The sequence below is a fragment of the Diabrotica virgifera genome, chromosome 5 (genome assembly GCF_917563875.1).
Source record: "Diabrotica virgifera virgifera chromosome 5, PGI_DIABVI_V3a".
NCBI classification, from domain to species: Eukaryota; Metazoa; Arthropoda; class Insecta; order Coleoptera; family Chrysomelidae; genus Diabrotica; species Diabrotica virgifera.
Genome location: NC_065447.1, coordinates 32,682,722 through 32,695,513, shown reverse-complemented (window position 1 = coordinate 32,695,513; position 12,792 = coordinate 32,682,722). Strand labels below are relative to the sequence as shown.

Sequence of the window (12,792 nt, the reverse complement as noted above, 5' to 3'; positions counted from 1 at the left end):
ATGTAGAATCAAATCTAGACCTTTATTCTGATCACACACCAATAATAGCACAAGTTAGTGCCACAATTATAGAAAAAGAACTTCCCGTAATGCTGTTCAACAAGAATACCAATTGGGAACAATATAGAAACCAAATTAATGCAGAAATTGACTTAAAAATATCATTAAAAACAAAAACAGAAATTTAAACTGCAGTAAATCAATTAACAAACATCATCCACACTGCTGCGAAAAATGCAACACCAGAAATATCAAATCACAAAAAAAAACAACACTGCCCAGTAATAATAAAAAAGAAAATAGCTGAAAAAAGAAAACTCCGAAGGATTTGGCAGCGCAATAGATACCCGACAAACAGGATAAATTATGACAAAGCTTCTAGAGAATTGAAAGAGATTATTAACAATATAAAGAATGCATCATTTAACGAATACTTAGAAAATCTGACAAGTACAGAAGATACAGACTATTCGTTATGGAAAGCGGTTAAGAACTTAAAAAGACAAAATGAACAAATTCCTCCGATTCGTAAAAGAGACCGAACATGGGCACGCACTGACGAGGAAAAAGCAAATACCTTCCGAGAATATCTGGAGGAAGTCTTTCAACCTCTTCCATCGCAAAATACGCCTGAAATAGAAGCGAAAATCAAATAAACTCTTGAAGCTCCATATCAAATGTCCCAAATTCCAAAACTCTTCAAGGTCAAAGAGGTACATGAGACAATAAGAAGAAACTTAAATCCAGATAAGGCTCCAGGGTTTGATCTGATCAAAGGCCGTCTTATTAAAGAACTCCCAAGAAAAGGGATTGTGCTAGTAACAACAATATTCAAAGCGGTGCTACGGTTAGGACACTTCCCTGCCCAATGGAAAGTTGCCGAGCTTATACTTATTCCAAAACCTGGAAAACCAATAAATGAAGTAACATCATACAGACCAATCAGCCTGCTGCCAGTTCTTGGTAAACTCCTAGAAAAGCTACTCATAACCCGACTGACTCCCATAATAGAAGAAAACCACCTGATTCCTGAACATTAATTCGGATTCAGAAAGGATCATAGCACAATTGAACAGATCCACAGAGTAGTGGACGAAATAAATGAAGCATTTGAGCAAAAAAGTTACTGCACGACGGCTTTCTTAGATGTGAGTCAAGCTTTTGATAAGGTTTGGCATACTGGACTACTATTTAACCCTGCTGTCCCGTTCGAGTCAACTACACAAATGTACTGTTCGGGTCAATATGACCCAACTATGGTTTACGCTCCTTAATCGAAATAAAATAAGCTAATGGTGATAAATAAAACTTTATTAACAAGAAATTATGGTTAATAAACCAAAATTATGTTGTTAATGTAAATTAAACCTAATTAACAAAAACAAAAGGCATTTTTTTCTTTCAAAAAAGCCTAGTAACAAATATCTACAAAAATTTAATTCAGTTTACAACTGAGACAGTAATAAAAAGAATGGATTTTACAAATATGTTTGTGATATAATACAACATAATAATTAGTCTTGTTATCGTTTTTACGGCAAGTTTACAGCGTGTTCGTTTAGCAGGGGGAGTTAGATTTAATAGACGGTTCACTAGCATTTCCATCTTGTCTACTTGTTCCTGCTCGTGTCCTTTTTACCAATTCGTAAGAGCCTTTAATTATTGGTATATTTTTTCTGGAAATGATGACTGGATTCATTAGTTTTTTCCCAATTCCTCAAGAAAAATTCGCCGTTTTCCCAATTTATTGGTATTCCATTGGATATTTATTGATGCCCATAACACGAACGCGTTGTAGGCAGAAATGTCCAGTAGATTATAAAAAACAATCATTGGCCAGCGATTTATCTCTTCTCACATGTATACGTGCCCACAAGCTAATCTAGAGTATCCACTGCTTCCTTATTGGAATTGTAATCTAAAATAATTTGGGGCTTTTTCATTTGATGAAAGTGATGCATGATGCATCGATTCATGATGCAAAGTACTCATAAGAACAACATTTTTATTATTTTTGGGAATATTGTCAAATCTTGCATGAAGCAAAAAAGACGAGCTATGAACTTCTTTATTCGCGATTTTTGCTGTAAGCTCCGGTTTATTTTACTTATAATCCCCGGCATTATATTTACTTTGTTTTAGAAGAAATTGTCCTAAATTTTACGATGTAAAAAAGTTATTATACACGTTATATTGTGGCATTCCAAATCACTACTCAAGTCACACTACTCAAGTCACACGCATTTCTGTATAGATCTGCAATTTTAGAGCATAAGAAGTTTTACTGTTCATAATTACATAAACCCCAAAGTTTTGTGCCATATTTCGCTGGCTTGCTGGAATGTACCATTTGAAGGGAGAGCGACCTCTAAAGTCAACTAGTTGCTTATCGACGGTAACATTTTCATCAGGGTTAAAATTTCTTTTTACATTTTCTACCCATGTTTCATAAATTTCACGTATTGCCGCAAGTTTATCAAAACGTCTTCTATCCTGTCTAGTAGTTTTGTTATCAAAACGTATTACATACTTGCAAACTTTTTGTAAATATATCAAGCGACATTGTTGATCGAAATATGGTACGACCCGTTTCTTCATTCCATAAACTTTTAGTTGATTCACCATGGGACTTATAAACTCGAGCTAAAAATAAAAGACCAATGTATGTTTGGAAACTAACTTTATTCATGTCTTTCCAGTTGGTCATATTTATAATTTGGTTTGCAACATCGTCCAGCTATACTACACTTTATTTTACAAGTTTTAGCTTGCAGAAACCTGTTTTTATTTACAGACGTATCCGGCTGACAAACACACAGGTACTGCTAATTTAGAATACTGCCAACTAAACACACATACACAGGTAATTTTTAACGGTTTAAATACGCGGGTCACATTGACCCGAACGTACCCTAGGTAACAATTTCATTTTTATCAAAAAAATCAGGAAGTTGAATGTTTATCTCATATGCAATTGAAAGACCTCATATTAGGTAATAAAGTCACGAAACACCAAATCGGTACGCCGCGTAATAATTTGAAAAATAAGAAATAAATTATTTTTTGGGTCAAATAGACCCGAACAGGACAGTAGGGTTAAATTAAAAAAATCACTCCCCCACACACTGTACATTATTATGGAATCCTACCTAAAAGAAAGATATTTTACTGTAAGGTATGGACAGACAACATCAGAAATCACATTGATAAAGGCAGGGGTACCGCAGGGCAATGTTCTTGGTCCACTTCTCTATCTTATGTACACAGCTGATCTTCCAGTAAGCAACCAAACAATCACACCTCCCTTTGCAGATGACAAGGCGATAATGGTCAAACACAAAGACCCAGTCATAGCCGCAAGAATTTTCCAACAACATCTAGTGAAAATACAGGACTGGACAAGAAACTGGAGAATCAAAGTCAATGAAGTAAAATCAGTGCAGGTTACATTTACCAAACGCAGAGGTACAGTGGTACCTGTTACACTAAATGGACAAGATCTGCCTCAATCTGACAGCGTTAAGTATTTAGGGATGCACTTGGATAAAGGACTGACCTGGAGAAAGCACATTTTTAACAAACGAAAACAACTTGGCTTAAAACTCAGCAAATACTACTGGCTATTGGGAAGACAGTCAAAGCTTAGTTTAAAAAACAAATTATTGGTGTATAAAGTAGCCTTAAAACCAATATGGACATATGGTGTACAACTATGGGGTACGGCTGCAAACTCAAACATAGAGATATTGGAACGCTTTCAGTCGAAGGTACTACGGACGATAACAAATGCACCTTGGTTTATACCTAACAGAGAAATCAGAGACGATCTTCAAGTAGCCACAGTAAAGGAGACAGTGAGTGAATACAGCAGCCGCTATTTGGTAAAATTAGAAAACCACCCTAATAATCTTGCACTAAACCTGCTTGATAATAGTGAGCAGACTCGGAGACTGAGGAGGCACAAACCACTGGAGCTACCACATAGGTTCTAAGTAGCAGTGAAGTGAAGTGTCGTGCAGTGCAGTGCAGTGAACTACTTACCCTTTCAGGGCACAGTTCAATAATTTAAGAGGCTAGTGGAGTCTTTGTTATCATTGGATAACAAATCCAAATTTATACTTACACCCCTTTGAACAAACACCTAACATGCTTATAATTTTTTTGTTTATTGATTGCATGTAGTGAATAACCTATAATAAAAAAAAAACTAAATTCTGCATAGAGATGTGTTTTTCCTGAACTACTTAGGCGATAATTTACCTCGGAAAATGCGTGTTTTTTTCAACAAAATTTTAATTTTCAATTAAAATTTTAGCTAAGTAATTGTTTATCAATAATTAAATAACTTGGTAAAAGCTCTCCTCGTATAGATTATAATTCCAGAAGCCGATGGAAATTGAATGAACAATTTAGCAACAATTAAATTGTTAATTAAAAATTTACAGTCGCTATAATAACCGTATTAGTTTTTATACATAAGAATAACTATGATTTTTGTATAAAACCAAATAGTACCTATCTAATGTACTTTACAGAATTGAAATGGGACTATTTAAGCGGCCTCAGGAATATTTTAAATTTATAAACAATTTTTTGGCTTATAAACAATTGAAATATCTCTGTAAATATTAAATTAAATTAAAACATGAAAACGTTATTGAAAAAAAGTCGGCAGGACATTTCTTTTAAAATAAAAAAGGTTTAATTGTGACGAGTGGTTCCTGAGATACAACCGGTCAAAGTTGACCGGCATTTACGACAAAGATAAAAACAATAGGATCACAATTTTTAAACTATCACCTTTTTATTTTTGTCCTCTTTCTCCACACCAATTTTCAATCTTTAGAATACTCATAACATATATTATTATAATAAAAACTATCGATATTACGAGTGAAAATTGCCAAAAATAGCATAATTCTAATCAAAAATTAGGTTGGAGAAAATGTAATCTCAAAGTTCAAAATCGGTATACGTTCAATAAATGCATTTTCTCGGCTTCCCATTGAGCAATTTTCTTCATTCTTTTTTTGTTGCCAAGTAACTCGAGTAGAGCCATATAACTAACGCATATTTAAATGTCAAACTGGCTTTTGTTTTGTTATAATAGATTAATTTATTTATAAGAAAACAAAACTACATATTACATATTTTTCCAGTTGTAGACTTTTTTTAGATAAACTTACTGCAAGTGTACGTTTTAACGTTAAAAACACAAATATTGTCGTTTGAAAGCTTAATAATTATTTAAACAATATTTATTTAAACAAATTAAAAATGTTTGTTATAATAAATAAATTAATTTATTATAACAAAACAAAAGCAGCTTTGACATTTAATTAGCTAAAAATAACAATATTTTTTTGATGGCAATGATCCAACCTAAACTAAAATGATAAACCTAAAAATGTTGTGAGGGCCAAAAACTTTCTTTCGAATTCGTTTGAAAAAATTTGAACAATTTCTACCCAAAATGTTTTTCAGATTTTTTAAAGGGGACATTTTTTAATAGGAACCCGCAAAAAACCGAATCAGAAACATTTTTCATACGGAAGCGCCCTCACAACATCGACTATTTACCTTCTTCAAATTTGTTTGCGTTATCTGTTTCAGCAGAACCGGCATGCAACCCTCCACGACGCAGTCCGCAACGGTGACATCCTTGCAGTCCGCGATTTTTTGAAAAACGGACGTGACGTCAACGAGACAGACAGCAGCGGAAACACGCCTCTATTGTTGGCAGTGTGTATAAAGCAAGAGGAAATTTACGACGCCATTGTTGCCGCTTTAATTGAAAATGGGGCAGATGTCAATGCCTATAACAAGGGTAATAGGGTGTAATGCCACTTTTCCTCTTAAAGCTTAGCAATTTCGCATATTTTACAGCCCTGGATACAAAACAACACGCCGAAACTTTACCGTTTTATGAAGTTCCTTTGGATTTTACGGGTTTTCTATATTTACTACCATTTCGGGTCTTTAAAAGGGTAGAGCAAGAAACAGAAACCCGACATTATATTGTATTTGAGCAGATCGTAACTAACACGGACAATTCGGACATCTTTGTCTTCTCTTCTCTTTAGCCCACCAGTATATTTATTTGCTCTTGCGACGCGACATTTAAAATTTATAATATACAGTGTGTCCCAAAACTTAGGCAAAATTTTAATTTGGCACATTAATCTAGTTCTTCTTCTTCTTCTTCATCTTATTCCTTCGTGTATGTGGACTTTAAAGCCTGTTTCTTCTTCAATATTAGCCTTCTAAATTGTTTAAGTTATCGCACCAACTTTTTCTTGGTCTGTCAATACTTCTTCGTCCATTTGTTGACTTATCTCGTGCTATTCGTACTATCCTGTCCTCTGCCATTCTACTGTGTTCGTTCCACTCCTGTTTCCGTTTTGTCACCCATCCATTTATTTCTTCTACATTGCATGATCTTATGTTTTCGCTTCTCTCTCTATCCAACAGACTTTTCCCTGATATTCGTCGGAGTATTTTCATCTCTGTTGTTTCTAGTAGTCGTCTCGTTTTAGATGTGTTAGGTCTTGTCTCCGCCGTTTATGTCAACATAGGTCTAATTGCTGCTTTATATATTCTTGCTTTTGTGTCTTGTCTTAGGTGTTTGTTCTTACAGATTGTGTCATTAAGAAATCCCGCGCTTTACTTGCTTTTACACTTTGTTGTCGTACTTCCTCTTCATCATCTCCGTAACTGGTTATATCTATTCCCAGATATCTAAACCACCTTGCTTCCTGCTTTATTATTTTTCCATCAATTTTCGATTTTCCATCGTAGTGGGTATTTAGATGTTGTCATACATTTGTTTTTTCTGCGGGCATTATCATAATATTGTATTTCTTGGCTGTTGTATTGAAGATGTGTGTTAATCTTTGGAGATCATCTTCTGCCTCGGCGATTAATGCGGCGTCGTTTGCATAACATAATATTTGGATGTCTTTGTTCCCCATTTCTGTAACCATGACCTTTACGTACTGCTTCTATGTATTATTAAGTCCACTATTATATAAAAGAGCGGTGGGCTTAATGAGTCACCTTGTCTGACTCCGCTTTGTACTAGTATAAACTGCGTTAGTTTTCCATTTATCTTTGCCTGTATTCGATTATGAAAGGAGATATTTTCGATGGTTTGCATAATATTGATTCGTATGTTTCTTCTATACAGTAAATTAAGACGTCTTCGACTTGCATGCGATCGAAAGCCTTTGTCAGGTCTATAAAATATAGATATGCTGGTTTATTGTACTCAATGGCCTTTTCTGTTGTTTGTCTCAGTACAAATACGGCGTCTACGCAGGATCATCTTCCGGATCTGAATCCTTGTTGTTCATCTCATAAAGTTGTTAGTTTATTAATTTTGTTGGTTAGCACTTTTGTGGTTAGCTTAAGTACGGTGTTCAGTAGAATACCTCTATAATTGTTGAGGTTTTCTTTGTCTCCTTTCTTGAACATTGGTATCATTATGCTGGGTCTCCATGCGTCTGGTATCTTGGAATGCAATATTAGTTTTTGTATAATGTTTGCATAAGTTTTGTCACCTTTAGGGTTATACTTTCTCCTCCGTATTTTAGAAGCTCGGTGGTTATTCCATCTGGTCATGGTGACTTTCTATTTTTGAGTGAATTTATGGCTATCTCTACTTCCTGAAAACTGATTTCTATTTCGTGTATTAATACAGGTAGGTTATTGTTTTGATTATTATTTTCATTTCCTTTAAACAGTTCCGTCAAGTATCTTTCCAATTCGTTGGCGGGTATGTTATTGTATTTCTAGTATGTATGTATTAATATGCAGTGAGCACGTAAAGGTTGGAACTAATTCATTTTCTCGAGAATGGACGATTTTGGAAAAGAATCCCGAAACAGTTCAGTTTTTTTTTTAAATTACGACTTTTTTCCATATATGTCATACTAGTGACGTCACCCATCTAAGCGTGATGACGTCATCGATGATTTTCTTTAAATAAGAGTAGGGGTCGTCTGATAGCTCATTTGAAAAGTAATTTAATTCTCTATTCAGTAATATAAACATTAACATTATTATTTATACAGGGTGTCAAGAAAAATTGTTTTTGAATTAAATTTATTGACAAAAATTAGAATGTATGTACTTTATGTAATTCAAAATACATGTTACTGCTCTCAGAAAATATAAAAAAATGTTTATTTAAAAAATAATCATCGCTTTTCGTTTAAATTAAATGTTCAAACTCTCAAGAGGCAGGTGGGAGGCTGCATTAATATTGAATTTAAGCAAATACAATATTTATTTGTTAAATAAACATTTTTTTTGTTTTCTGAGAGCAGTAAAATGTATTTTGAATTCAATAAATTACATACATTCTTCTTTTTATTTCAATAAATTTAATTCAAAAAAATTTTTTTGGACAATTTGTATAAACAATTAAGTTAATGTATATACTACTGAATAGATAATTGAATCACCTTTCAAATGAGCTATCACACGTATTCTCATTTAAAAAAAATCATCGATGACGTCATCTCGCCCAGATGGGTGACAACACTAGTATGATATATATGCCAAAAAGTCGTAATTTTAAAATAAAAATTGACGTGTTTCGGGATTTTTTTCCAAAATCGTCCATTCTCGAGGAAATGAATTTATTCGAACCTTTACCTGCTCACTGTATATTAGTAGGTATGTATTAATCTAGTTAAAATTAATAAATATTATGTTTATATGGGATTAAGCCCTAATTGATTTAAGTGAAAATTATATTTTTATCTATTGTTTGAAGTTTCGATGTCCACCCCGGAAATCGTTAACAAAAAGAGTATAAATATGTACGAAAAAATGTACCAAAATCATTTTAAGAGGGTTATGTTTCTCAAAACTGACGGGTGGCCTACTTGGCGTCGATCTTGTAGGCAGTAGCTATGCTGTTGATTGAAAAATCTGAGGATGTTTGCTGACTCAGGTTATCAATTCTAATTAATTACTTTGTTGCTTTGTACTTTATTTATAGTGTAGGTACTTTATTTATAGTGTACTTTATTTATAGTAAAATGTGTTCCCACCGGTTTTGTTACTTAAATTAACATTTTTCTTTTTGTGTGAATTTGATGGCCTTGGACGAGCCAATCAGCCAGACATTTTGTTATTTTAAAAACAAACAGATTTGTTTTTTCCATTAGAGGATTTTTTTTCTGTATTTCTAACTCTAAATACATAACAAATTAACATATTACAATTATTATCTAAATAATACACTCTTTTGGTTGTAAATTTTTTTTTATACATATTTATTTTTTTTTGTTTTTTTTTTATATATCTAATTTGTTTTTTTTATTATTTTTTTTATTAATTGCGTTTTTTTACTACGTGAAGACATAAAACCGATTCAACATCTCGGAAGTTTACATCTTCTTAGTTTTTTTTTCTTTTTTTTTATTTTTTGGTTTTTTTGCTTTTTTCGCTTTTTTTCCTTTTTTTTGCTTTTTCTTCTCTCCTTTTTTTTGTTCGTTTCTTTTTTCAATTATAATATACAAAAATTACTTAAATCTACAGGGTTTAAAAAAATAACAACAAAACAAACATGTTTGTCTTGTTTTAACAAATATGCCTGCTCTGAATAATTGAGCTTTGAGCAATTTAAATAATTTTTTAAATTAGCAATGAACTAAAACTTTAACACAGTATGTTAGCGTAGTGTAAGAATTTTATAATTTTTTTTACTTTAAATCTTAAGAAATCGCGACAAAGTTAAAAAGCGTATTTAGACTTTGACAGTTTTTTTTTGACGTTTCCAATTTTACTTCTTCTTCTTCTTCTTTTGTATTTTTGGTTTCGCTACAAGGCGATTACCAGCTTGATATAGAGGCGATCTTGATATAGTCTGGCTCTAAGCCCTATTAAAATAGCTGACTATGTTAACTTGTAAAAAGCTTTTAGTGAGTTGTGATGTAATGATATAAGTTTAATTAGGTCAGGCTTATAATTATAATTATTATAATTAAAATATTAATGAAATAGGTTGGTTTCGATTTGAGCAACACACAACACGAATACATATTAACAGTTGAGCCTTGCAAGTTGTAAGCTTATTTTATTAATTGCAAGAAAACGCATTATTTCATTGACTAATTCTTCCGCTAGGGAACATAGAATGTTGTATAGAGAGAGAGAGTGGTGTTTTGAATTTCATGGAAAGGTATTTTGTATAGATATAAAAGTTGGGAATTACATTAATCGGGCATTCAAAAAGATGTGGTTTAGATCCCTGAAATGACCACATGTACAAAAAGGATTATCTTTTTTATTCACAGCAATGGCATGTGAACATTCTAATGATGGTGGTAGTGTGTCTTCTATTTCTATATGAAAAACTTGAATATTCTTACCAACGTTTGGTGGGAAAAAGCTCTTGTATTTTTTTGTATTGGGAAGTTCTCTTCTGCACTAAATATTTGCTTTTTCTTTGAATTTATTTTTAATTTTTCCTCTAATGACTGATACGGCATCCTGGGAATCCAGTTGTACCTGCATTGGTACATTCAGGTCTCTTCCTATTTTAGAAATTACCTATGTCAGCCTTGGTATTACCAAATACATTAGAGGGTCCAGGTATCCAGGAAAGGATAATTTTCGGTGCCATTCCCATTGGCTGAAGATATAAGTTCCTTTGTTTTTAAGGCCCATATAATATTTTTGCTGAAGCTGTTATGTTACCTATTTTATTTTTGTTGATTCCATTGTGCAAAACGAATAATATTATAGCTTTCTGTATATGTTTTGTAGTTGCTATTTTGACTGCTTGATATTGCTCTACTTTCTGCTTTGCCTATGCATATCTGGTTATGTATAAATATACGTAATATAAAAAAATATAGTGACGTTACTGTCTTATTTCAAAATTTATATTCTGTCATAATACGACTTACTGTCAGCTTTACCAATCTGCCATTATAAATTTTCAGTACATTTGTATCATAAAATGTTCGAAAATGAATTTAGACACCAAAGAAATTATCAAAAATATCCCAGATATGTTCAAGCAAGATGATGTCGCAATTCTAGTTATAGGAGTACTTTCAGTTATAATAGCATGGACGGTTTATACGAAACTTATGAGTTTTTTGGTTAGTATTTTGTGGCCAGCCGTCGTAATAGCTCTGATGATATATATGGTACCGAGAATATACAAGAATGTATTTTCTATGATGAATCAAGATGATCAAGTAAATTTTTAAAAATTATCTATGGTCTTTTTTCAGTTGTAAGGAATACACATTTTGTTTTAAATATTTACCTATTATCTAAATAAATAAAGGTAAAACCAAATTATAAAATGAACATCTTAATTTATATTAAATAGAGCAGATTAAAAATTGTATATAGACAAGCGAAAACGGCGGGTTCGTTGGGAAAAATATTCCCATGAGATTTTTTTGCATAATCACATTCGTGAGATATCCCAGAATAAGGTTTAAGAAGTCGTCCACGTGAAAAGTGGTCAAAATTTTTTTTAACATTTTTTTTTATTCAAATTGCAAAAATCATTATTTCATCCACGTACCTATCCATCGTGTTTGATAGATCTAATATTATATTCTTTCTAATGGTGGTTTCGAAAAACTTCAAATTAAAATCTGGAAAGCCGCAGGGATGTATAATATCCCCCATTCTATTTAATATATATAGTGAACACATTATGCCTCAAGTTTTTGGGGAATGGCAAGGTGGAGCAACGATAGGAGGAAAAAAAATAAAAAAACCTACGTTATGCTGATGACACTGTTATATTGGCGTCTTCACCAAAAGAACTGGAAGAAATTATGAATAGGCTAGGAACGGTGAGTACAGAATATGGTTTAAAAATAAATATACAGAAAACCAAAGTAATGATCATCGATAGAATCAGAAACAACCAACCGGAAATAAGAGACCTGGCAGGTTACGACGTGTTCAGAAAATTTAATTAATTAGACTCCGTTATTACTAACAGTGGAAGATGCGAAGACGAGATCCGTATGCGTATCATAATGGCCAGATAGGCAACAGCCAAAGTCACAAAAATATGGAAGAATACTGACATTACAAAAAACAAAAAATTACGCCTTGTTCGAGCTTTAATATTTCCTATCGCCACCTACGCTTCAGAGACTTGGACCTTAAAAAAAGCAGATTAAAAACTTATAATGGCATTTGAAATGTGGGTCTACCGGAGAATAGAATAATTCAATATTAGCCGAAATTAACGTAAAAACTAGACTCAGCACAACTATCAACCAAAATATACTGAGATATTTTGGACATATAAATAGAAGAAGAGAAGGCATGGAACGAATGATAGCTGAAGGCAACGTAGAGGGCAGAAGATCCAGAGGAAGATCTCCATTACGATGGTCGGACCAAATAAGGGACATGACTGGTTACTCGTTCTCCGAAGCAAAACAACACGCACAGGAGAGAGAGGATTGGATAGAGATAGTCAAACAACTTACATGACGCCACTACATCCTTACGAAGGAGAACAGATAGAGGAGGAGGAATATTATATTCTACGCTCGTATATTTTTGTTTGCTTTATTTTTTGTTTATCTATCACCACTTTGATTAGAGCGTTTGTAACTTTTTTCCTTGTTATTTTTATTCATGGGTTTTTTCTTTATATTTGTATTTAGCTTTTATTTTTTGCTTTTGACTTCCCTTTTTCTATATTTTACTTTAATTTAAGTTTCCTTACATTCATTCACTGTATCTTCGATTACATTTAAAAAAAATTCTGGGCTTAAGCCACCTCCTTTTCTA

General features: G+C 32.8%; 1 protein-coding gene across 4 annotated transcripts in view; it reads left to right on the top strand.

Moving 5' to 3' along the window:
* LOC126884982 (transient receptor potential channel pyrexia-like) overlaps positions 1-12,792 on the top strand; it is a 242,069-nt gene that overhangs the window by 25,547 nt on the left and 203,730 nt on the right. For 2 of the 4 annotated variants that reach the window (XM_050651366.1, XM_050651365.1), the window contains exon 2: positions 5,614-5,827. The exons of 1 other annotated variant lie outside the window; for it this stretch is intronic. In XM_050651366.1, coding sequence (XP_050507323.1) covers positions 5,614-5,827 — 214 coding nt within the window. The remainder of the gene's footprint in view (positions 1-5,613; positions 5,828-12,792) is intronic. One more of the 4 variants, XM_050651367.1, reaches the window with a different exon arrangement.